Here is a 25750-nt window from a genome sequence, read left to right on the forward strand (position 1 = left end):
GACACGGGTTCGTGCCCCGGTCTGGGAAGATCCCACATGCCGCGGAGCGGCTGGGCCCGTGAGCCATGGCCGTTGAGCCTGTGCGTCCGGAGCCTGTGCTCCACAACGGGAGAGGCCACAACAGTGAGAGGCCCGCATACCAAAAAAAAAAAAAAAGAAAAAAGTTTAATGGAAAAAAGTGTCTCCTGGTTTCAACATGGAGAGTGGGTGAGAAGGGGTAAGGGTGGGAGGCGGGACACCAATTATGAAGGGACCCTGAGTCATCCAGAGAGTTGCCGGGCCTTGGACTAGGGAGGGGGGATGAGAGGGGTGAATTGATTCGAGAAGTATCCGGAGGGTACTCTAGGCAGAGCCACCGATGGATGGATGTGGGAGGGTAGGGCCTGGAGCAGGACGGTGGATTCTGGCATTTTCACTGAGATGGATAGGACGCAAGGGGAGAGGAGCGGGTTTCACGGTGCTGGCGGCGGGGAGGAGGCGGTGCCCCCCCCCCAGCCCCTGGGTGGGCAGCTCGTTTAAGGAGCCAGTGAACTATCCAGGTCACTGTTCTGAGTGGGCGTCTGGAAATGCAGTCACCTTCAAATAGGACTAAAGGTGAAATTTCTCTCCTCCACCCACTTTCCCACTCCTAGTGCCTTCCTTCTAGGAAAACACCAAAGAGGAAGGAACCCTTGGCTCTCATTCTTTCAGCCCTTTCTCTACTCGCCGATTGCTCTCCCAGCCCTAGCCTGGGAGCCAACGCCTGCCACCCGCGGCGCCGGGTCTGATGAGAGGCTGGGGTCCCTGCCGAAGCCCCGCCCACGCGCAGCAGGCCTCTCCCCCTCCCCCACTCCTTCCTTCCCTTCTGTGCCCAGTGCAGGACTCAGCCGCGCTTCGCATCTCCACGTAGGGCTTCTGCCTGCTTTCTAGAAGACTTCCCTCCGAGCTCCCGTCCGCTGCAGCTGGTGTGCGAAGCGGCCGGCTGTCAACTCTGCAGCTGGGGGGTCCCTGCAGCGAGGGCCCCGCTGTCTAAACCCGTCGGCTCGCTCTGCCCTCGTGTCTAAGCAGGTGGGTCCCCAGCCCTACACTGAGGGCTGGAGCCCGGAGAGTCCCCTGCGGCCTCTGCGGACGATGCTCGCAGATGAATGGCGTGGCACGAGGGGAAGGCAGGAAGGGGCAAGTAGAGAGAAGAGTGTATACGTTGAAGAGCATCCTTGAACACCGTCTAGGAAGGCGCCGTATTAGAGACTCGCAATACGTTTTCCTTCCTGAGTTGGAAGAGACCATCCTTGGTAAAGTTGCCGACTTTTGCATTTAGGAGCCACGTTGCACAAACCAACTTCCAATGTCTGTAAACCCTGGAATCCTGCTCAGCACCGTGAGAGGCCTGCTCTGAGAGGCCCCCGGGAACCCCCAACTGGCTGGGGCGCAACAGAGTCACAAGAGTTCCTCCGATTCATTCCAGGGCTGCGGGGAACTGCACACACTCGTTACAGTTATTATTCTCTTGTTTTTCTGCCAAATGTATATTGTTTTCATGTAAGAGAAATGCGTACATGATATGACCCTTCTACACTCTCTTTTCCATATGGCTAGTCATCCTTGGCCCATACCCTACAGGTCAAAGCCCTGAAGGACAGGATGGATGAGAGCCCCCCCGAACCCCTATTAATTTGGGATCTATTCTTCTAGATCTTTTTCTATCTATTTACACATACATACCCATAAGTTTTTACATAAATAGAAACATACTATACATATTCTGCAACTTAACGCTTTCACTGAAAAAAATCTTGGTGATTTTTTCCCCCATACATCAACTAATCCATAGTATGAATAGTGTGTAATATTTGTAACCATCTGCCATTGTTGAACATTTTTTAATTGTGTCCAATTTTTACTATTACAAATATAATTATAATAAACATTCTGTGTACATATATTTTTGCATATTTATGTGTTACTTCTAGAAGATAAATTAATAGACATGGAATTGCTAAATGAAAACTAAATTAAAACTACCACTAAATTGTCCTCCAAAAATGTTTACTAGTTTTCACTCCCAACCACACTGTATGTTCCCCAATACTATATATTACCAATGTTTTAATCTTTGCCAATCTGATGGATAAAAGGGGGTATCTCAGTTAAGTTTTGTTTCTTAGATACTAGAGAGATTGAATATCTTTTCAAATGTTTATTGGCAATTTCTATTCTCTTCTTTGAGAAACTTTTGTTTACATTTTAAAATGTTTTCCATTGGGTTGTTTGCATGTTTCCTACAGATTTTTAGGAGCTCTTTTATGATGGATATTAATTTTTTGTTGCAAATATTTCAACTAGTCCGACACTTGTCTTTTATTTGTATATGGTATCTTTAGTTCAACAATTTTTTTCTTTTTTTAAGGATGGCTTCTGGGTAGTAAGTCTTGCTTAAGTAGGCCCTCACTGCCTGAAAATTATACTTTTGGAAATTCCTTTTTATTTTCTTCCAATACTTTTTATAGCTTTAATTTTTATGTTTATTCCTGGAATTTTGGTGACCTTATGACAGAGATAGGGCTCTGGCTTTACATTTTTTCCAAAGGTCTTAGTGCCAATTGTCTCACTGCCAATTACAGACTATTCCTTTCTTTTCCCACCGATTTGAAATACCACCTTTATAATATATCAAATTCCTACATACACACACATCTGTCTCCAAACCCTGTTTTTCTCCATTGATCTATGTGTATAATTTAGCCCTGTCAGGATCACACTTTCTAATCAATGTAGCGCTATAGTATGTTGTGATGTCTGGTAGGACACTTCCACTATTGCCCACCATTACTATCACCACCAAATATTTTTTAGCTCTTCTTAAGCATTCTTTTCTTCTACAAAAACTTTATAAATGGGTCATATTTCCTTTAAAAAAAACTGTGACTTAAATGGGTTTGCACTGAATGTATAAGTTAATTTGGGCATAGCTGACATCTTTACAATATTGAAGCTTCCCAACCAGGAACAGAGAATGTCTCTTCATCTATTCAATTCTTGTTTTAAACTTGTATGTAGAGATTTGCAGTTTTCTTAATCAGGCTTTGCATATTTCTTAAGTTTATTCCTGGGTGTTATAATTTTTGTTGTTACTGTTAGTGGTACATTTTCCCATTACATTTTATAATTGGCTTTTGCTCTTCTATTGGTAAGCTGTCGATTTTAATGTATTGACCCTGAATGTGGATGCTTTAATGAGTTCTTTATTAGTTGTAATAGTATTTAATTGATCCTTTAGAATCTTCTATTTAGAGAAGTATTAACAGTTGCAAAGATAACATTTTTGTATACACCCTTCTAATATTAACATTTTCTATTTGTTCTTGTCTAATTTCATTGCCTAGAGTTGCCAGCACCATGTAGGACTAACTTTAACACTTGTTAGTAACTTTAAAAGGGAACGCTTCTAAAATTTTACTGGTAAGTATAATTCTTCCTTTAAATTTCTGGGAGAAAAAGTCTTTATTAAGCTAAGGAGGTTTCCTTTTATTCTCTACCTAAGACTTGTCAGAAATAAGCTTTGAATTTAACCAACTTATTTTCAATCTATTAAAATGAGTTGTAATTCTATTCTTCACATAAAAGCTGTCCTCTTTTGGCCATGTAAAACTTTAATGACCATATACGCTATTTCATTAAGACAGTATAACCATGTCAGAAACCTGATGCCATTAGAGTTGGTGTATGTTAAAAATGTAGAACTGGAAATATTTTTTGGAGCATATCAAAACAAAGCACATATTTATGCTGTTGGTAATTTAATATGAATCCCTCACCTTGAAATCATCAGGAATGAGGAGTTTTGATGTTCGTAGAAAATTCAAGATATATCTGAACATCTGTCCATCTCTGTCAATGAAATAGTGCTGTTTGAGACTGTCCAAAACAATGGGCTCTGTACCATCAAAAAGTCTTCCGATTCTGTGATAGGAAAGAGGGAACAGTGAAGACAATTAGAATCAATTGTTCGGCCGCTAAGACTGAGAGCTACTGTTTTGTGTCACTGTCAAAGGTATCACTTTTGAAGATGGCAGTCCGGGAAAATCACCCACTAAGTAGTTATGGCTCTCTGAGAAATACTGGCCCCTGCTTGATAAATATCTCAAGACCAGACAATTCAAAACAGTCTCAGCCTTTCTCAAGTAAATTCTATTATTCAATGTCTTTTACCTGTAAAGAAGATGTCCTGACATGGTGATTATGGCTAAGTGCTTTCACTGTAATGGAAGATCATTTCTTTCCCTCTGTGTTACTTAAAACAACCCTCTCTGCCATTATAATACATATATATATATATATATACACACACACATATATATACATATATATGTATATATATAATTGCTCCAAAGTGTCTTTTAAACAGATTCCACAAAAAAAGCAATTTTGTTTTTAAGAAATCTGTTTTCTGAGCTTTCCCTACCCATAACTCCCAAATTTTCTAAAAATAAAGCAATGCCTATATGCTAACATCTACATTTAATTATAAAAAACAATAATTGAGAATATCACTCATCTAAGAGAATATGTTTTCCATTAACAATATGCAGTCTAGTTTCCTAGGTCTCAGCAAAAACCATCTGTAACAGCCAGGAATCGTTATAAAGTATAAACATTTGACCACCCAAAAAGTATGACCTAGTGCTGAAACATAAGTGGCTATGGGTAATTTTTAAAAACAGGAATCTATAATATGTTTTTCGTCTTACAGTTAACATTTGAAAAGCGTGCTACAGTTAAAGCATTTTGTATCCATTATCATTTATCTCTTTAAGGAAGGCTGAAACTATACACTTCAGTATATACTCAGTTAATAGAAAGCAGTCACATCTATAGTATGAACAGGTAGAGTGTTGGCTAATGACAAATAAATATCCTGTATCAGAAAATAGAATTTACACACTTGAAATCTCTTCCTTTGCCAAGAGGTGCATTTGATTTTCATGAACAGTGTAGGCAAGAAAATGGTTCCATTTTTTAAGAAAAGATTTTGTAGAACTCATAACAAGTCTCTCTCTGATTTGGAACACCACTTTATTGCTTTGATGATGATTTTGATTTGAAGATGATTTTGAAATTTTCTAATCTTATTGTTGAAATGGAACAGATGTAATGGTAAATCGACAATTCCATCCCTCTTAAAATACAACAAACCAATCAACAAATAGGAAAGCTGCTCCCCTCCCTCCCCAAAAAGAAAGACTTGTGAATCTGTTTCAATAAAAATCTTTTAAAGATAATTAGAAAACTCACGTCCTACCTGAAGGTAGTAAGCGCAAAGAAGAAAGCAACTAATTAGTCAGATCATATTTTTAAAACTCAATGTATTTTTCTCAACTACTATTTTCATCCAACTTTCCACGAATTGAGGGTGATCATCCAGGGTGTAGGTTACAACCATCCTGGGATTCTTGCACCACATGCTACCTTGTCATTCATTTCTCATAAACACATCAATCAAATGGTAGACTATAGAAAGAAGAGGCAGCGAAACTAAAACACATTTTGTCACGCATTTATAGGTTTCCAGGACAGTTTGGTGCAGGATGGGAAAGAATAAGACTTCTTTGCCTATTATGAAAACATTCTACTCTTCACTGTTAATGATAAATTTACGGTTGACAGGGGAAGAAAAGGGAACTATATTTATTGTTTTCCAGATAACTTACACTCACCTAAGCACTTTATGTATGCAACAAATCCATTATCCTCCTTTTAAAGATGAAGAAATAGGCTCAAAATGATGAGTAACTTGCCCAACTAGTTAAGTAGCATTGGGGGATTTGGGCACAGTCTGTTTGATCTTAAAGGGGCCTCCCTACAATGATTGGAATGAAAAGAATTACCACTGCTGAATGAAAGCTTTCGGTCTAGAGTTTTCATTTCTGCCTTACATTTGTTCAGCAAGAGTTTTATAATGAAATCCAAGCATGTACACTGATTATTTTTGTGGCCTGAAATAAATTAATATCAAAGATTACAAGTCACTTCACTAATGAGATGAAAAGTAAATATTTTATTCTTAAATAAATCCCAGGCTTTTAATTTTTAAATACTCAATTTCAAAATCTAGACTTGGAAGGTCACCAGCACAGAATGAGTGATTAAATAAATCTTCACGGGCTTCCCCGGTGGCGCAGTGGTTGGAAGCCTGCCTGCCGATGCAGGGGGACACGGGCTTGTGCCCCGGTCCGGGAAGATCCCACATGCCGCGGAGCGGCTGGGCCCGTGAGCCATGGCCGCTGGGCCTGCGCGTCCGGAGCCTGTGCTCCGCAACGGGAGAGGCCACAACAGTGAGAGGCCCGCGTACCGCAAAAAAATAAATAAATAAAATAAAATAAAATAAATAAATCTTCACGGAGTGAATGGTGAAAGCAGTGACTGAGTGAGGAGGGGAATGAGGCTCCGCCAGTTACTAGCTGTAATCTGGGTAAATCAACTTCTCTGCGTCTCCATTTCTTTTATAAAGGTACCCTTTTTCTCAGGGTTGATGAAAAATACAAAAAGAGTCATGGCACGCTCAAAAAGAACACAGCAAAAGAAGGTACCCCAAAGGAGCAAACGAAAACTACAATGTCTACGAAAACAGTTCTTAGAAGCCTGCGGGCACTGTAGGGAACAGGACTGAAGGAATAAAAGGAAGAATCTTGGCTTAAGTGTACTGATACAGACCTTTCCAAGACAGGAGAAACGTGTTGTGTAAGCGGCTTTTAGGATACCATCAAAACAAAACAAACAAAACCCACCTCCAGCAGACACGGGAAATTGCGCATAGTTGCAATCAGAAGCCTTCAGATCTGACTTGGATGACATAGGAAAAGAGGCAAAGGAAAGAGGAGGGAAATCTGAAAGGAGACCCAGCGCGGGTGGGGTAGGGGGTGGGGGGGGGTGGGGGGCGGGGGGGGGCAGGGAGGTGACTGCGACCTCTGGGCGAGGCAGTTGGAAAAATGGAGTCTGTAGGTGGAATCATTCAAGACGAAAGGGGGTGAGAAGCTGGAAGGACTGGACTCCCCGCGTTAGATGAGAAACCCACCGAAGCCCCGGAACCTGCGTTGGCCCGGAACCTTCGCTTCGAGCTCGCGCCAGGCTGGGGAGGGCGCGATCTGCGGACCAGAAGGTGGGAAGGGCGTGGCCTGAAATTGGTGGGAAAACCCTCCCGCCTTCTGCGCGGGGCGGAAGGAGCTGGAGAGGAGGAGGACGGCGGGATCGGGAAGGAAGAACCCGTGGGCACATGAATGCACATTCCTGGCTGCGGTGAAAGGCCCCTGGGAGAAGAAAGAGTCCCTGCGTTTGGGTCAACAAATGTTTGAAGTAATAAAAAAGAGACACTGCTGCAGATTTTTGCTAACTTTAAAAGGAGGAGGTTTTGAATTTGTGAAAACAATGCGGAAAGGCAGGGTGGTGCCAGTGATCGTAAAATGGGGTCCTGGGTCGGTTTCGAGATTGAACGTGCTATGGAAAAGCATTGTTTGGCTAAGCAAATAGAGGGGAACATCGACACAGGCTGTATTTCTTGTGGACATATGAATGGAGTTACAAATCAACTGCAGTGACTTGTAAACTCTGGTGCCTGAAAACTATGTGGAACTGATTGCAGTTTGCTAACCTTTGAGAACATTCCTGTTTTTCAACTGACCAAGACCAAGCTTGCTCCGGATGATGTACAGCTGTTTTGTTTTGTTTTAACACTCATTGAACCTTCCTTCCACAAGTTTTTTTTTTGACATTTATTTTTTAACATTCTACTTTGGACAGTTTCAAACTTTATGCCAAAGCAGAGAAAATAATATAATGAATCCCCATGTGTCCACCCAGCTTCTAAAGCTATCAATTCTTGTCCAGTCTTGTTTCACCTGTACCTCTATGCCTCCCTCTCCCCCTCTGGAGTTTCTAAGTAAATTGCAAACATACTATCTTTTTTTTTTTTGCGGTACGCAGGCCTCTCACTGCTGTGGCCTCTCCCGTTACGGAGCACAGGCTCCGGACGCACTGGCTCAGCGGCCATGGCTCACGGGCCCAGCCGCTCCGCGGCATGTGGGATCTTCCCGGACCGGGGCACGAACCCGTGTCCCCTGCATCGGCAGGTGGACTCTCAACCACTGCACCACCAGGGAAGCCCCCATACTATCATTTTTATCTGCAAATATTTCATTAATTAAAAGAATTATAAAGGTTCACTAAAAAAATGCATTAACAGATATTAAAATACATTCCTCTTTTTTGCTTTTTAGTATTAACTCTGTTGACTACTTTTGTTTATGGTGGAAATAATGCAGCCCAAATCTCCAAGGAAATTAAGCTCCTTTTGGTGGAAAGTTAGTCTGCTTCCTCACTGTGGCTCCCTCTCTCCCTGGCATTAAAGAATGGTCTTAAATAAAAGAGAATATAGGGATAGGACCTGACTTACCTGGCTTAGTGTGAATCAATCACTGAGAATTTTTTCTTGTGTAGTCATTCATTTAGAGGACCTGGTTTCTCTAATTTACCATGACTCAGTTCCTTAAGAATTGCTCTTTCCTTTTTTCTTGTGTAGTCATTCAGTTATTCATCCATTCTTTCCACCAGTATTCACTCAACCCGGCCATGTGAAATACAGGGGGCGCAGTGGAGAATAACTGCACTCTTGACTTGTGTGGAATTTAACAGTCTGTGGGGCTGGGAATTGCAGGTCAAGTGCAGTGTGATTGAGTGCACCAGTGGGTATGCAGAGTGGGCTATGGGAGTATACAGGGAAGAAAAAAAGTCCACTGGAGAACCTGAATGATACGCAGAAGTTGGCCAAGTACAGGGGTGGGAGGTAAGGTTAGATAAGAAAGGAGAGGGGTAGGGAAGATACAAACGCTTGAAGCTGGAAAAAAAACAGACATGTGATTATTCTCCACTGGGGCCAACTGAAAAATGAGGCTGGGGCAGCAGAAATCAGCTTAAGTCAGATCACAAAGAGCTGTGTAAGCCAGGTCAAGGAGTTTGGATTTGGTTCTGAGGGCGATAGGGACTGATGTCAGGCTATGCTCTCAGCGATGTTAAGGAGAAGAGCTCCTTTAGAAGTGAGACAATCAAAACACTTTATCTGAAATCACAGCTCCTCACAGATGCAGCTTGTAACTTATCCAAGTCCTGCCTCCTGGCTGCACAATGGAATCACCTGGGGACCTTTTAAAAAATACAGATGCCCAGTGCCACATATTCTGATGTAATTATTGGTCGGGCTTGGGACCCAAGCATCTGCATCTCTTAAAAAGCTCCCCAAGGAAGTCTAATGAACAGCTGAGTTGAGAACCAGTGCAAAGGCGGATGAGCAGAGACACTAGAGAGGAGCAAGTCGACGTTGTCGACTGGAGATGCTCTCAGTTAGTCATTCTGTCACTCTGAACTGTCACAGCACTTTTTCTTAAATAGCCAACCACACTTTTAGAGGTGACAATCTCCAGGATGGCCTAGATCAACGTCCCGTTTTACAAATGGAGAAATGTAATGCTCTAGGATGCACAGCTGGCTAGACAGAGAGCTGGCGAGACAGAGAGCTGGCTGTAAACCCTCCATGCTGCCCCTGGGGGGATGGGCAGAAGACGGTCACATTGAAGCCCATGGAGGACACCCTCCCACGAGTCCACCAATCAGTAGGATGTTACTTTTTTTAAAAATCTGATTTACAGAGTACTTTTCTATTGAATAATTTTGTTTTCAGAAGCACTTGTGGCTTCATACTTTTTCATGTCTACTAACTCAAGTTAGTAGATTGCCAACCAAGTTTCTGTCCTAATATACCTAAGGAAGACGGTGAATGAGGTAGAGGGCTTGGGTGAAGGTGTGTGCATTTGTGTTGTGCAGTTGCGTGTGCGTGTGTGTGTGTGTCTGTGTTTGTAGGTGTGGGTACACAAACGAGAGGTGTGTGGGGAGCTGTCACTGCAGTGGAACCTGGACTCGGAACAGCAGGGAAGGAAGGAGATGGGGACAGAAAAGTCAGCATTGCAACCAGTGGGTCCCCTTCCCTCCTTTCTGCTGAGATGGGAGAGGAAGGATACAAAATGGGTGGAAGGGAAGAGAAGTGCTAGGTTGATATCTCAAACTTTTTGAAATGTGAGGGTTCAATATTGTATTCTGTTTTTGCATATATATATATATATTTAAATTTATTTATATTTTTGGCTGCGTTGGGTCTTCGTTGCTGAGCGCGGGCCTTTCTCTAGTTGCGGCGAGCAGGGTCTTGTTGCAGAGCATGGGCTCTAGGAGCGCACGCTCTAGGCACATGACGCGTAGTTGCAGCACGCAGGCTCAGTAGTCGTGGCACACGGGCTAAGTTGCTCCGTGGCATGTGGGATCTTCCCGGACCAGGGATCGAGCCCGTGTCTGCTGCATTGGCAGGCGGATTCCTAACCACTGTGCCACCAGGGAAGTCCAAGCATATATTTTTAAATGTCCATAATAAAAAGTTTTTCTTAAAAAAAGGGGGAGATTGGGGCTTCCCAGGTGGCGCAGTGGTTGAGAGTCCGCCTGCCGATGCAGGGGACACGGGTTCGTGCCCCGGTCCGGGAAGATCCCACATGCCGCTGAGCGTCTAGGCCCGTGAGCCATGGCCGCTGAGTCTGCACGTCTGGAGCTTGTGCTCCGCAACGGGAGAGGCCACAACAGTGAGAGGCCCGCATACAGCAAAAAAAAAAAAAAAAAAAAGGGGTGGGGGGAGATTGCTAAGCTGGGTATTATTATAATGTTAAAAAAAATCACCAGTTAACTTACTGTTATTGAAACCTTACTTATCACACAGCATTTAATTCATTTATAACTGTTAACAAAATTCTAGAAATAGTTCTTTATAGTTTCCAGACTTGGGAAGTTTCATCTATATCTCATGAACACAGATAAAAATGAATTCAGAGCTTGTTATAGAAATGGATGGAAGTAATTTAAGAGAAGGAAGAAAATACCTTCTAAGTAAAAGCAAACAGAACAAATTATATCTACTTATGGGGAAGTAGCGTTTCCAGTACCTGTTCCCCGTGGCAACATCATTTTCTTTAATGATACATAGAGCTGAAGAAAGTAGGGGAGAAAGGAAAAGCAAGTTTAAAATATAAGAAAATGTATGAGAGCGCCAACAATCGTGGAACCCGGCGTTTTGGAGAATTGATCGCTGACGGCAATACTGATGACTCAGAGGGAGCCCAGAGCCACGCAGGGGGCTGCTGACCCTCCAAGAATCTCAAGGCTCCTCCCCTGACTCATGGGGAAAGTTGTTTAAATTAGGAGAAATTACATTAACTGCTTATTATGAAAAATGTATTATAATTAACTTGATTTTTTTTAAAACACCAGAATTTACAAAAGTAGCCTTTTTATTCCTACATTTATTGAATGCCGACCATGTTCCTGGTGCTCTGCCAGGCCTCTTCAAATGAACATGATGCGCTCCTGCTGGGTGCTATGGAAGGACAGAGGACAGACACCTAGCCAGCCCAGGGCAGGGAGGGAAGGCTTCCTACAGGAGGCAACCCTGTGCTGGGTCTTCAGGATCACCAGGTGTAAGGGGAAGGGCACAGGGCCTTGGAGAAGGGATTTCAGGCAAGAAAGAGCCTGTTGGGTGAGGTGGGCAACACCAACAAGTGAGAAGCATCTCTCTCAAAGGGTCAACCTGAGCAGAGCATGTGAGGGCACAAGAGCTTGGCCGTGGTGCCTTCAGTAATATCTCGGAAGCCCCTGGATGTTCAGCTCTGACTCACAGGCCTGGGTTGGAATCCTGGCTTTACCATCTTCAGGACCAAATCGGTTTGAGTTTTGATTTCTTCATCTGAGGAATGGGATAATACCCTGTCCAAAGAATTCTTACGAGGAATAAATGGATGTCTAATACGAGCTACATTTACCGAGTGTCCACCACATGCAGGGCACAGTACTGAGCCTTCACAACAACTCTGCTAGGTAGACACCATCACCCTCGTTTTACAGGTGAAGACACTGCAGCCAGTCCACCAGCGCTGAGGCAGTGGGACTGCAGAGCCCAGCTCAGGGCCACTCCCTTACTGCCCAGTGGTCGCTCTGCCTCTCGGTTAAGCCTGGGCTCCGTAAATGTTGACAGATTTTCATCCTTTGGAGATGACATGCAATGCCCAAACAGAATCCGATGGTATATAAAATCCTGTTGTGCATCTTAAATCGGAAGACTTTTTATTTCTTTGGCTGTGCCCCCGGGCATTCGGGATCTTAGTTCCCAGCCCAGGGAACTTGCGCCCCCTGTGGTGGAAGCACAGAGTCTTAACCACTGGACCACCAGGGAAGTCCCGGAAGACAACTTTTTACATCACCTGGTCCTGCTCTTTGGTTTGAGCAAGTGTCTGTTTTAAGATGATTTCTAGGGCAAAGGGCTACTTTTTAAGGTCAGTCCTGGATCAGAGCATCATGGTGTCCCATGGGAGCCCACTTTGGTATTTTCGGCTCCAGCGGTTTCTGTTTAGGCTTCCCCTTGCTTTCTCTGTGGGCAGGCAAGCCCGCACGTGTGCACCAGTCAGTACCCCAGGTCACCCCCACCACTCCCAACGGGCTGTTCTATATTTGGAGGTATTTGTGACACACTTCTTTTTTCTCTTGACTTAAAACTCTAGAATATGTTTTCCATTTTACAGTAATAATTACTATTCAGAGAAAAAATGTTATAAAACATTTTTTGAGTTTGTGTTAGGCACTCTGCTAAAAACTCTATGGATTATCTGCTTTAATCCTCACAGCAACGGTAGAGTATTTACAGGTGATACTTTGATGTTAGTGATGGAGAAACTGAGGTGCAGAGCCACCAGGTCACTGCTGAACTATGCAGCCTCCCGTCCTGGAAGAGGGAGGGCCAGCCCAGCCTCGACACTGTCTCCAACTCTCAGTGTCCGTCTGTCCCAGAACACTTGCTCCTTTCCCACTCAGACACCTCCCGCCAACCTTTCTGCATCTTGCAGCTGCACTCCAGTTTTCTTGTTTCCAGTTTCTTGTTACCTAAGCAAACCCTTTTGCATGTGTTCCCGTTGAATTTAACTTATTTTTGAGTGACTGTTCTTATTCCTGGGATTCTGAGTGTTAGCAGCCCCAGCTGTTGAAGGAGTGCCTTCCTATATGATGAAACATTCCTGCCTCTTCCATTTGTGCCCTCCATCTCCCTCATAAATGGCATGAACTCAGCCCATCCCCGTGTGGCTGTGCTCCCCCAGTGGCCCCACTCTCTCCACCATACTTTGAGGCTATCAGTAAAAACAGGATGTGGAACGGAGCCCGTCCCTATTTCCTCTGGTATCTCACTAGCCCAGGCTGTTGGGACTGGCTTACAGTACGTCACAGCAGTCCTTTCACATAAAAGCATCCAGTTAACTATATGACACTAGGAGAGGGCTAGGGCGAGCCAGCTGTTTTTTCAATTTAACAATTTTTTTCCTACTTGTAATGGAGCCAGCAAAATAGAAGTTTACAGGGAAGTATTTACATATTTTGCTTAGTACCTAGAAGTGAAAAAACCAGAGGCTTCACACAGCACTTAATATAAAAAGAAAGAACAAGAAAAATATAATTTACTTAAAGGCGAGGTAAATGCTTTTTGAAAACCTAACAGAAGATGTATGGAAGAAAGTAAGTGAATCTATACTGTCTCCTTTGTACCCCTATCCTGCTACACACACACACACACACACACACACACACACACACACACACACACACGTCATTACCGACACCGTTCAAGAGTCTTATGAGTATCATTCAAATACTCAGGAGTATTGAAAGGTGGTTGGATGAATGAAAATGAATTATTCTGTCACTGTATGACTTCAGAGTGACTAGGAGGCTTAAAAACACTTTCAGAAACTAGGCTTTTGGGTTTGAGGTGACAAAGACAAAGGGAGGAGATTTAGCCCCAGGACTGTGAGTTATACCTCCTTAGAAGAAGGAAAGAAAGTTGCTAATTGGACAAGAGTCATGTTTACAGAGCTTCAGAAGGATCTACACATTTGAAAGAATATAAAAAATGTCCACCCTACCCTTCTGTTGGAAACACCGTCTAATTGCCTCTTCATGATGTACCTGGTTGGCATTGTACTCTGAGAAGCTTAAGATTTCGAATTGATGTCGCAAGATTATTTACATAGTCACCAAATCAAAAGTGACATGTGAAAAATATGAAGTTTGTATCAGCTCGTGATTCAAAGACAACATTCTCGGGTGTGTGGGGTTGAGAAATAAGGAAAGTGGCTGTTCACAGCACCTGCCTTTGGCTGTACCACGGTCAACGATGTGCTGTCACAGGTGTGTGTCTTGTGTAACCGTCCACGCCCTTCTGGGGCTCAGGCTTGGTTTACCACAGTTTAAGAATTTACCCAAAGGCATCAAGCCGGTCCATACACTCGCTGGGCGGTAGGTGTATCTATCGATGTTTCTTCCTGTCCCTTCCAACAAAAACCAGAACCAAGCCCTGACCTGCAAAACATTTGAAGAAACAAAAGTATCCCAGCTAATGACAAGAATTTCTCATGTTTCTTCTTCCTTTCTGTGATCATATAGAGAACGGGACAGACTGCAGGAGTCATTTGATAACCATTTGCTTCCCCTATCTTTTGTTCACATAACTTTTCATTTGCAAGTCCTGAGTGAAAGTACACTAAAGCCAAATCTTCTTTTACAAATAACTACTTTCTCGAAGCTTTTAAATCTCCATAAAGGATTACAAATGGGTTCTTCAAGAGCCTGTCAGGACGTGTGTTTGGAAATACAGACTGTGTCGTCACTGTTGGGTTTTTGTGGTCGTCACAGATGTCTGCCAGAGTGGAGACCAGAGCTTCATTCACACTGATCATGGCTCCCCAGGTTTGCTTCACTGTTATAACCTTTATTCCAGCCCATTTTAACGTGTCCAACAATTTTCTCTGAATTCCACCCTTCATGCCACCTTATTCCTTCTGTAACGTATCATCAAAATGGTGATGTTGTGATGAAGTACCTTAAGTACCACTAAGATTATGGATCGGCAGGATACACTTAAAAGATCCTTCTTTTTTTCTTTGACATTAACTCTCTTGCACCGCTTTGAGACTAGAAAGGTTTTCATTTTTTAGGTAAGCTCTGAAGCCCTCAGGACCTTCTAAGCTGTTTTTTAAAAAAAAAAAAAAAATCAATTTTTGGAGGGGTGGCAGGCACCTAGCCAAGCCCTAATGAGGCTGGGTGGGAGTTATGGAGCACGTTCAGCTCAAATCATGGAAACAGGTCTGGGTGAGTTCAGATTCACCTCTCGGTTACGAAGCCCTCTGAACCTGGTGAGTTCCGCCACTGTTTGAAAGTGGTGGTTAGCTGTTATGCACAGTTGTAATTTATCTTCTGAATATGGGGAACACAATAAGAAAAGTTGCACAGGAGTAAAAATAATCATTACCACCAAAAAAGATAAACAGCAAGGTCATTACTAAGCAAACCGACACGTGGCGTTTATGTGGCAGCAGGAAGCCATTATCCAAGTGACTGTGTCATTTCTACTGACACTGAATCTTGATTAGATTCAGACAGTCCAGCAAAAAACTGTTATAATTGTGGGACTGAAGAAAGTTTTGGGGTTTTTTTTAACTTTTTTTTTTTTGCAAATGGAATTGCCACCCAATTGGAACTTCTGGGTGTCTGCCTTTGGAGTATGACCACATGAAATGCATACGCCTTGTAAGAGCACAACTGACTTCTCATCCCTCACCACCTCTCACATCCCTCATCCTCCCACCAGGACCACCCTGGGCACATTCAGAAGCCACACGTCAAGCATTATGCACCTACTTCAGCTTGCTATTTTGGAGACAAATTGTTGCTACTTTCTATCTCCAGGCACCTTGAGAGTAACCATTCAGAAGCATAATATTGATAATTCATCAACCTGAGTCAATAAATCCTGCATTTCTAATGAAAAGAAATGGCATTTTAATGGGTTATTTATATACTGATAATAGAACAAACTGGCAGACACGGCAGATGCAGTGAAACGGACTCTTCTAAGACCACAGCTCAAGTTTCAGCAGACGGCATCTGGGTGTTCAGTGGACCCATAAGGGATCCTTCAGTGTGACTTTCAGAGTTTTAAGTCCTCAGAGTTTACATGCAAATTATAACATCATGTGATTTTGTTTTGAATAAATGCTTCTCTTCAGAAATTAAGGGAGGGGAAGTTTATTTTCTGCATTGGCTTAATAAAAAAGACTCCCCCAACTTGAGAATAACTTGTGCATTGTTTTATTCCAGGCAAGAATACACACAGCATAGACACCTCGCTGTATCCTGCACAGAGAGATACGGAGAGATTTCATCTCTCTGCAAAGTAGACCATAGCGGTCTGGGAAGACGAAATTAAGAGCTACATGGTAGACACAAGCTCTGGGGTGTGATATTCGGCCCACAAAGCTCTGTACGGAGCCAAAATGCGGTTTGTCTTTTGGAAATTCACCTAAAATTAATGTTGGTTCTCATTTGCCATAAAAAAGCTCTCAAACGAAGCACTCAACCAGAATCAGAGTTATGTGACCGACAGAAACTACAGGATTTAAGGAACCAAAGTCATAGGAGATATGTGAGCCGGGTTGTGGAGAATAACATTGTCAATTTTAAGCCCTTCTACTGGAACTGTTCTCGAGAACACAGTAAAGTGGAACATATTTTTCACATATTAACCTTGTAGGAAATTACCAGAATCTTCTACGAAATACCTATGAATTAACTTTTTCGAACAAGTAAATAGGACATATAGTTTATTATCAAAGTACTTCTTGTATGATGAGGCAGGAAACATGAAAGTACAATAACGAACACAGGGCAAAAACAACGCTGGTGTCGCCCAATGACACCATTTATCACGACAGATCGAAATAAGCACAGTCCGTATTATTGTCCCAAGTGCTGAGAATCAAGCCAGAAGCACTAAGAAAAGCCTCGCTCTCACACTGTGTCTCTAGCCACACCACCGCTGTCCCCACCATCCTGCAGGGGGATGCATTGCTGTTTCACTGCCCTTATCTGCAGATCTGTGGCCCAAACTCAGAGATGCAGGTGGATTACCTGGATGCCAATGAAAACTGCTCATTTCCCTCACATCCTGGGATACAGATGGCAGCCGGAGACAAGGAATCTGCATTCTTTCAAGCATCCGGAGATGATCCGAGGGGCTCAGGGAGGAGATTATCAGTTGGAGGAAAACATTCTGAAGGCAGGTGTCACCCTTCTGTTAATCTGGCTCATTGGTCTCTGGGTTGTGACTGGATTGATTTATTCCCTTCTCCTTACCTTTTCCCTTCAGCGTAATTAGCCTAGAAAATTCCTTTCTGGTCTCTCTCTGCCTTGAAGGAAAAAGGATGTTAATCTTTGCTGCCCAGGTTGGACTAGGCTTGCCGTTACGATCTGACATCACTGTTAGCACTTGATGATTCAAAATGTTTGACCTTCACACTGCAGCAGCCCTGTGATGGCTGAGCTGCTCCAGGTCAGAACAAAACTCACTCAACTCAACTACGCAAAACTCATTCAACATTCGACAAATATTTACCAAGCATTGCCAGGCACAGTTCAAAGCACTGATGACTACCGGTAGATGTATTATTTGTTTTAAAACTTAAAGTGTAAGCTTAGAGGGCATGTTTTAGAAATAAATTTAAAATTTTTAAAAAACAACTTTTCTGATTGGTGCAGGCACGTGTGTTTTGTGCAGTGGAGTGAACCTGCGATAGTTTGCTACATCACGGGGCACTCAGGTCCACTGCTCCAGTAGCAACGGGAAAGGGAGGAGGCCAGCAGAGAGGCGGTGACTAACACATCAGTGGACCTAGACACCCCTAACCTGATTAGCAGCCCTACCTATCCTGGCATCCGGTAGACCACTCTTTCCCGTGGGCACAGCGTGCTGGGGCCGAAGCTGGTCACTGAATGTTGTGCTAATGATTTTCTCTTCACAGGTCAACCCAGTGGCCATCAGCAGGTGGCAAGATCACTGGTCCAAGGCCAACTTTGTCCCTTGCTGTGGGACGACTGTGTGCACTGGACATGGGGGGCATGAATAAAAGAGCTTCCTGAAACCCACAGGCAAATAAGAACAAGATTAATTTATCCCATTGCCCAGTCTAAGGCGGTGCTTTGCAGACTTTTTAAAGTCATGACACACATAGAAAATGATAGCACTGTATTTGTATGACACTGGATGGCAGGAGACCAGGCCGGGAGCTCCGGTACCACAGGGGCGGCAGGGCTCACACACGCCCCAGCGCTGACCCAGAGTTAGGTGAAGGCCACCTTGAGAATAAAATAGCTTGAGATACTGTAGATGAGCTGTCCCCTTGGCTAAAGCTCACCTTTAGAACACAGTTCCAGAAGGTGGGAAGATGGACTGCATAGCTGAACACGGGAAGCGTTAGCAAATCCCATGCCCAGGTCCAGACCAATGAAATCAGGAACGTTGTGGGAAGGACCAGGTTGTTTTTTGAATCCCAGATGATTCTAACATGCCCTCAGGATTGAGAAGCATGGCTATAGAAGAATTAAAAAACCAAGGCCCTGGAGTCAGAGTGGGAGTTGGAATCCTGGCTCTTCCCCATTTGCTGAATAAGACTGAACACGTTGCTGAGCCTCGGAGAGCTGCGTGTTCTTATCTACAACAGCCCCTCCTATAAATAGCTTATGGCGGCACACGGAATGATATAGGTATCGAGCCCAGTCCAGCTTTAAACGTAACTTTCTATTTTGAATAGCTTTATTCAATTACTTGACCTTCATTGTTTTGAGGATCTGGCCTCTGGGTACAGAATCTTACCCAGTAATTAATTCATATATCAAGCAAACTTGTGAATGTCCCCTGTGCCAGGCCCGATACTAGGTACCAAGAACACAAGGATGAGAACTAAGTAAGAAAGAGTTTTTCAGGAAGAGGGTTTCTAGCTAAGCTGAGGCTGAGTTCTCGGCAAGTGAGAAGTTAATAAGAATCGAGAACGTGACCTACAGTCCTGTCCTGAGTTGTTTCACGCTGAATACCCAGTGTTACTGCTCTGCCATCAAAGGCACCAGCACCATGTGGGGGGCGCAAGGCGGCCCTCACCTTCCTGGTCTAAGGATCAGGCTAAGGGAGCCGCTGGCCTTGTTACTGTTTACCTCCAAGGGCCTTCTGCCCACATTTATTTTAACATCTGTTAACTCTCTACTTTGGTCAACACCAAATCTAACTTCAGTCACCACCAACTGCAAAATTACAGAAAATGTACCAGAAACAGTATCACGGTTGGGACTTCCTTGGCGGCGCAATGGCTAAGAATCCACCTGTCAATGCAGGGGACACGGGCTCGATCCCTGGTCCAGGAAGATCCCACATGCCGCGGAGCAACTAAGCCCGCGAGCCACAACTACTGAGCCCGCATGCTGCAACTACTGCAGCCCGCGGGCCTAGAGCCCGTGCTCCACAACAAGAGAAGCCACTGCAATGAGAAGCCTGCGCACCGCAACGAAGAGTAGCCCCTGCTCGCAGCAACGAAGACCCAATGCAGCCAAATAAAGAAATAAATAAAATAAAAAGAAGTGACATTTGAACTGAGTTAATATAAAAAAATATCATGGTTAATATAACTAGCAAGGTGATCTGAAGATGATGGTCTGGCCTGGAGCTGTTCCACACCCATAGCCCAGACAGTAGACTTCACCCTGTACTTCCCTCCTGCTGAGATGAAGGGTGAACATATGTATTTGCCACACATCAGATAACAGGAGGTGAATCACAGAACTCAGAAGAGGCCGTTGATAAGGTGTGACCTGTGATACTGAAGCAACAACAATCTGTTTCTACATCAACTCTAAAATGTAAACTAGATTTTGTCTTGAAAATGTAGACCAACTAATAAAGATGTATCCTGAAGAAACAAACCATAGAATAAAATTATCTTTAGACTTAACATAGGAAGCAAACTACATCCCAAGGCTATTCGTCCTGTTTTATTTTTCTTCCTACTTTACTTACTACCAACTCAAATATTGTTAATTGATTGTTTACTTGTTTATTGTCTGTCCTCTCCTGCCCCCAAGTAAACGACAAGAGAGCAAGGACTTTTGTTGGCCAGTATATGCCCTGGTTGACAAGGAACACAGAATAAATCTGTAGAATGAAAAAAAAGAACATGACAGGGAAAACTACAGGCCAGTACCTGTAATATGGCTGCATTTTTCTTTAAATGATTGTCGAAGATAAGACTTGATGAGCTAGATTACTTTAAAAGCTAGGCCCATGTTGTGCCCAAGTGGCAAAGAAAGTTTGCTGAATCTGCCAGCAATGCAGCCTAAGTTACTGAAGCTGGACTTTCAACACTAAACAGAAAATCCAGTTTCATCGTTTTGAAAAAAAAAAAAAAAAGTCTTTTGAAGCTGGTTTCATTTACTCTTTGCCTATATAAGTGAGGAGCAGTTTTGGAAAAGCATTATTGTAAGATGAAAAGAAGAAACAGAGCAGAGGAAAACTTGTCCCTATAATCCTGGAGCAACTATCCATTTTTCATTGGCCAAGTGCTTTTCCTCCTTTTAATCCCTCTGTAAACTAATTTTCTTTTTTTTGTTTGTTTTAAGATCAACCAGTCAGAACTGCTCACCACTAGGCAGTCCTCATTGTATGCATTTCCACAGGCGTTTTCCCAGCAGCAGGGATACGTTCTCTTTTTCCATTTGTGCTGAGACTGACTATATATGCCAGGTTGATGTCCACTCACCTAAAAACCCCCAATAACCTATTCTGTGATTTTTTTTTAAAAACTTGAGATAGATACTGAATTATAAATCATGCTGATCTAAAGAGCAGGTCATAATAAAAAGCTTTGTATTCAGTGCCATGCAATCATTCTGAAAGAAAGTTCAGGGAACTGTTTGGCAAACAAACAGGATGCATTAATTTGGGGGCATTTTTGTTGAGATCCTGAAGCGTGAGCCTGTGTGATGACAACGTGGGACACACCACGTGTGTCTAGGGACCGTAGCGTGACCTGGAACTGTGAAGTCAAAGCCAGAGCACGGAACCCCCAGCCCTGACACGGGATTACAGAAAACTCCCGGGGCTGGTGCACAGCAGTTACTCGGAAATCCAGACATTAGAATTTAATTGTCCTGAGAGTGCGGACCAACCCCTTAACGTTGCAAGTGCCCCACTTTTCCTTCAGTGCAGCTCCACGGAACCACCCTAGAATGGCCGGCACATCGGGGGTGAAGCCTGCCAAAACCAGATCTCTACTGGCAAGGCACACATGCCTGGCATCGCCATGCCGAAGCTCCAGATACACACACCCCTTGGGTGGCCCTGGGTGTCGACTGCAACGTTGAAAGCTGAGTCTCTTGAGTTTTGCAATTACCTACATATGCCAGTGTGCTTAGTAACCCCTGCAATTTAGGAGAGACCAATTCAGCATAATCTCCTTGTGTCGGAGTTAACTCATATACTTGGTTTAAAATATACAAAAGCTCTGTCAAGCAGGCAGATCGGATGGCTCAGGGGATTGTAACAGGAGACTGTGTCTTTCACCTCTAGGTTAGTAGCTCTTTTAGCTAAGATCCCTGCCTCACTGCCACCCCATGGGTGTGGTTTACCAGCAGTATCTGCCCACTTCTTGGTTTTAAAAGGTCCACATCTGAATAACCATCAATATAACTGCTGTTAATATTGTTTTCGTTCGAGGTGACAGTAAATGATGACACAGACCTAACTTTGAACTCAGACTTATGTCTTCTTTTAAAGCATAGGACATTTCTTTAATATCACACACACGTGTGGCTAAGAAGATATTTCACTGTCAACAGTGGGAGATTTTAAAGAGGCCATGTACTTTGGTACCAATATTATTTACTTATGACAAATTAGATACCTAGATTTTTTTGTTACCAATGATGTTAGTGGGTACCTTGGATTTCTGAGTCAGATATGATCAGGTCTGTCCTTAAAATTTGGGGGGCTCAGGGCAAGAGTACAAGTGAGGTCCACCTCCCATATGCCTAGATATTTACAACTTAGAAATCAGGGTAACAAATTGTTAAATATCTTCTATCTTCTTTGTATATCTATTTAAAAATATATATATATTTTTGGTTTTACTTATTTGATGTAAAATTATTGCAGGTCTGAACTGGGTGTTTTTCTTGGTGACTGCAATTCAAAATAGCAACCAAAATTGGAGACTTGTAGGCTCCCCTGAAAGGGAACAGTGTTTTTCACTGAGGTGGTGTGGCTCAGCCTCTGTCTCATAAACACTTCCAAAGAACTGTTTTGCATCTCACACGAAATGTCGGTAAAGACAGACCACACCACGGATGTATGCAGTACTTCAGTTAATTTGAAGCCTTTATGTCCAGTCCTGTTAGCTAAAAACAACTCAATAGGCTTCCCTGGTGGCACAGTGGTTAAGAATCTGCCTGCCAAGGCAGGGGACACGGATTCAAGCCCCGGTCCGGGAAGATCCCACATGCCGTGGAGCAACTAAGCCCATGCACCACAACTACTGAGCCCACGTGCTGCAACTACTGAAGCCCGCTCGCCTACAGTCCATGCTCCGCAGCAAGAGAAGCCACCGCAATGAGAAGCTCGCGCACTGCAACGAAGAGTAGCCCCCGCTCGCCGCAACTAGAGAAAGCCCACGCACAGCAATGAACAGCCAACACAGCCAAAAAAATAAATGAAATAATAAATAAATTTATAAAAAAATAAAAAAAATAAAAACCACCCAGTAATGGAAATGAATAACAACATAAGTAATTAACCTTGTTGTAAAATATAAAAGTCAACTTGCATATTGAATCCGTACTCAGGGTGTATAAGCCAAAAAAAAGAAAAAAATAGGGCATGTGGGTGCACAGACAGTGGAACCAGGTAACCTTGCTAATTAAAGAAATGAAGATCAAAATGTATTTTCTTTGGTGGAATGGCCATTATGATATAGCATGGGAGATTCATTAAGTAAGAGGCCTATGTTCAGTTGGAGGGACCACACAAAGCCATATGGTTAAAATCAGGATCTCTTAGGAAAATCGCAGAGTTTCCCGTTTCACTGGTCTGGGGCATGGCCTTTCATGGCCTTTTGATGCTTTGCAGGTGCTTCTAATGTTTAGCTGTGTGGTCCAATGTACCACTTTCTGGGGACAATGTTCTAAAGGTAGCCTTTAGCCCAGAGGACAAGAAATAGAAACAGAATAAAAAATCACCCACAATATTTCAAAATGGAGTAAAGGCCCTTTGCAGGACCTTTGAAATTATAGAAGGACACTTTTAGGGTCACTTGTTACAAACAACTTAGTACTTTTACACTACAAATCTCCCCCTGAAATCCTAGAAAAGAAAACCAAGGAAAAGGCCCTTTTCCCCACTGGGCTACACCAAGGAAAGTGTGAGCGAGAGAGGAACCAGGGTGCTCTAAGAGGGAGCGTAGGATCCCTCATCCAGTAGGATGAGACGTATTCAAGACACCCAGAATCTAGAGAGCTCAACTTGGAATTACTTGTAATTCTATGGTCAGGGGCAACCTAATGTCCTACAATTTATTCCCAAAAGGTTGATATATGTGAGAGATTTTCCCAGAAGTTGGAAGGAGCATCTGACATCTGCGGAAAAAGCACGAAGGACTATTTCTTCCCTATATCTTTGACTACTAAAAGTTGTGGATGGGTCCCATTAAACTGACTGCTGCTTTGAAATGAACATTTAATTTCTTTCCAAGCACCACCCCCCCCCCGCCCCTTTCCAAATCCAAGAGGAAGCAAAGCAACACACAGTGGTCCATTCAACATCCACAGCATTGTTTTCCAGCCAATGTCATCAGTTTTAGGTGTAAGCAACAGAAACGTAAATTACTTGTAGGGCTTGTTTCCAAAAGTTTGGACATAGGCTTAAAAATATCTCCTAACAAAAAAAGATGATCTTGGAATAGCTCGGCAGTTCCAAGACAGGTGGGGACATTAAAGATAAAGGACCAGGGCTTCCCTGGTGGCGCAGTGGTTGTGAGTCCGCCTGCCGATGCAGGCGACACGGGTTCGTGCCCCGGTCCGGGAGGATCCCACATGCCGCGGAGCGTTTGGGCCCGTGAGCCATGGCCGCTGAGCCTGCGCGTCCGGAGCCTGTGCTCCACAACGGGAGAGGCCACGGCAGTGAGAGGCCCGCGTACCGCAAAAAAAAAAAAAAGATAAAGGACCAGAAGGTGCAGGCAAGGAGGCCCTTGAGCCTTTATAAATCCAGGCAAGTATCCAGAAGCGAGGCTGTTTCTGTGGTCTAGGAAATGAAGGAATGGGATATATTTGGAGTTTGGAAGGCAGTTGGAAAAGAAACAATTGCTGGGTTTGGCAGAAGATTAAGTATAAAGGCAATACAACGTGTTGGGCACAGGGCCATGTCGTGCTTTCCATAATCACATTTAATCCTCCCAATAACCTTGGAAGAAGACATATTTGTGTCTATTTTACAAGACAGAAGACAGGCACTTAGAAATTGAACCTATCCATGGCCAAACAACTATTAAATGGGAGCGTCAGCGTTCAAACCTGGGACTAATGAACCACATATTATTTTTGATGTTGCTCCCAGGACACTGGGAGCATAGAGGTGACGGCGAAGCATAGAGAAAGGTCAAGAAAGAAAGATGAACAATTTTATCTTTTCTAATTAAGTTGGTGAAAGAGAAATTCAACTTATGATGCATGTAAGAATCAGGTTTCGGGAGGGGGAGGTTTAATGAGATTTTTTTAAAAATCTGTGCATATATATAGTTCAGTGCTGTGCAACAGCAATAAAGAGTGAGACATGTCTGTAATTTTGTGTTTTCTGGTAGCCACATTAAAAGAGTAAAAAGACGGGCTTCCCTGGTGGCGCATTGGTTGAGAGTCCACCTGCCGATGCAGGGGACACGGGTTCGTGCCCCGGTCTGGGAAGATCCCACATGCAGTGGAGCGGCTGGGCCCGTGAGCCATGGCCACTGAGCCTGTGCGTCCAGAGCCTGTGCTCCGCAACGGGAGAGGCCACAACAGTGAGAGGCCCGCGTACCACAAAAAAAAAAAAAAAAAAAAGAGCGTAAAAAGAAACAGGTGAAATTAATTTTAATATATTTTATTTAACTCTATTATTATTTATACGACTCAATATATTATCATAGTATCACTCCAACATGAAATCAATATAAAATTTTTGAGATAGTTCACATTTGGGGGGCACTAAGTCTATAGAATCCAGTGTATATTTTACACTTAAAGGACATTTCAGTTTGGACCAGCCACACATCAAGTGCTCAAAGCTGCACGTGGCTAGTGGTTCCCATATGAGACAGTACAGATACCGAGAGTTCTGAATCCGTACTGAGATCCATGAAACGTGACGCACGTCTCAGGGGGAAAATAGTAAGGGACAAAAAGGGGACTCTTAGAAATACCCATGGAAAGTTGGCCTGAGGAAGGCTCTCCAAATGAGACACTATCAGAGGTCTTTAATACTGCCAAGCATCAACACGATTGAAATGGCAAATGACTTGAGAGAGAGGAAGTGAATTTACAGAGTCCCTCACCGTCTATCTTATATCACTGCCAATATGCCAAGTGACACCGGTGAGCTTCACAAAAGCCAAAACCCTGGTGGGCCTTAGGCAGTGGGAAGAGACCCACCCAGCTGCAATGAGCACGAGAAAACCTACCATTTACAACCACATGCAAACAGTGTAATGACTAACTTCCCTCCTGTATCACAGTCTAATAATCAGACTGA

General features: G+C 43.5%; 1 protein-coding gene across 2 annotated transcripts in view; it reads right to left on the minus strand.

Annotated features, from left to right (window-relative positions):
- The window catches only part of KCTD1 (potassium channel tetramerization domain containing 1), an 89437-nt gene that overhangs the window by 16555 nt on the left and 47132 nt on the right, over positions 1–25750 (minus strand). For both annotated transcript variants that reach the window (XM_022586879.2, XM_022586878.3), the window contains exon 3: positions 3795–3939. In XM_022586879.2, coding sequence (XP_022442587.1) covers positions 3795–3939 — 145 coding nt within the window. The remainder of the gene's footprint in view (positions 1–3794; positions 3940–25750) is intronic.

The sequence above is a fragment of the Delphinapterus leucas genome, chromosome 14 (assembly GCF_059928025.1).
Source record: "Delphinapterus leucas isolate spDelLeu-1000000601 "Yukka" chromosome 14, BTC_Dleu_Yukka2, whole genome shotgun sequence".
Lineage (NCBI taxonomy): Eukaryota > Metazoa > Chordata > Mammalia > Artiodactyla > Monodontidae > Delphinapterus > Delphinapterus leucas.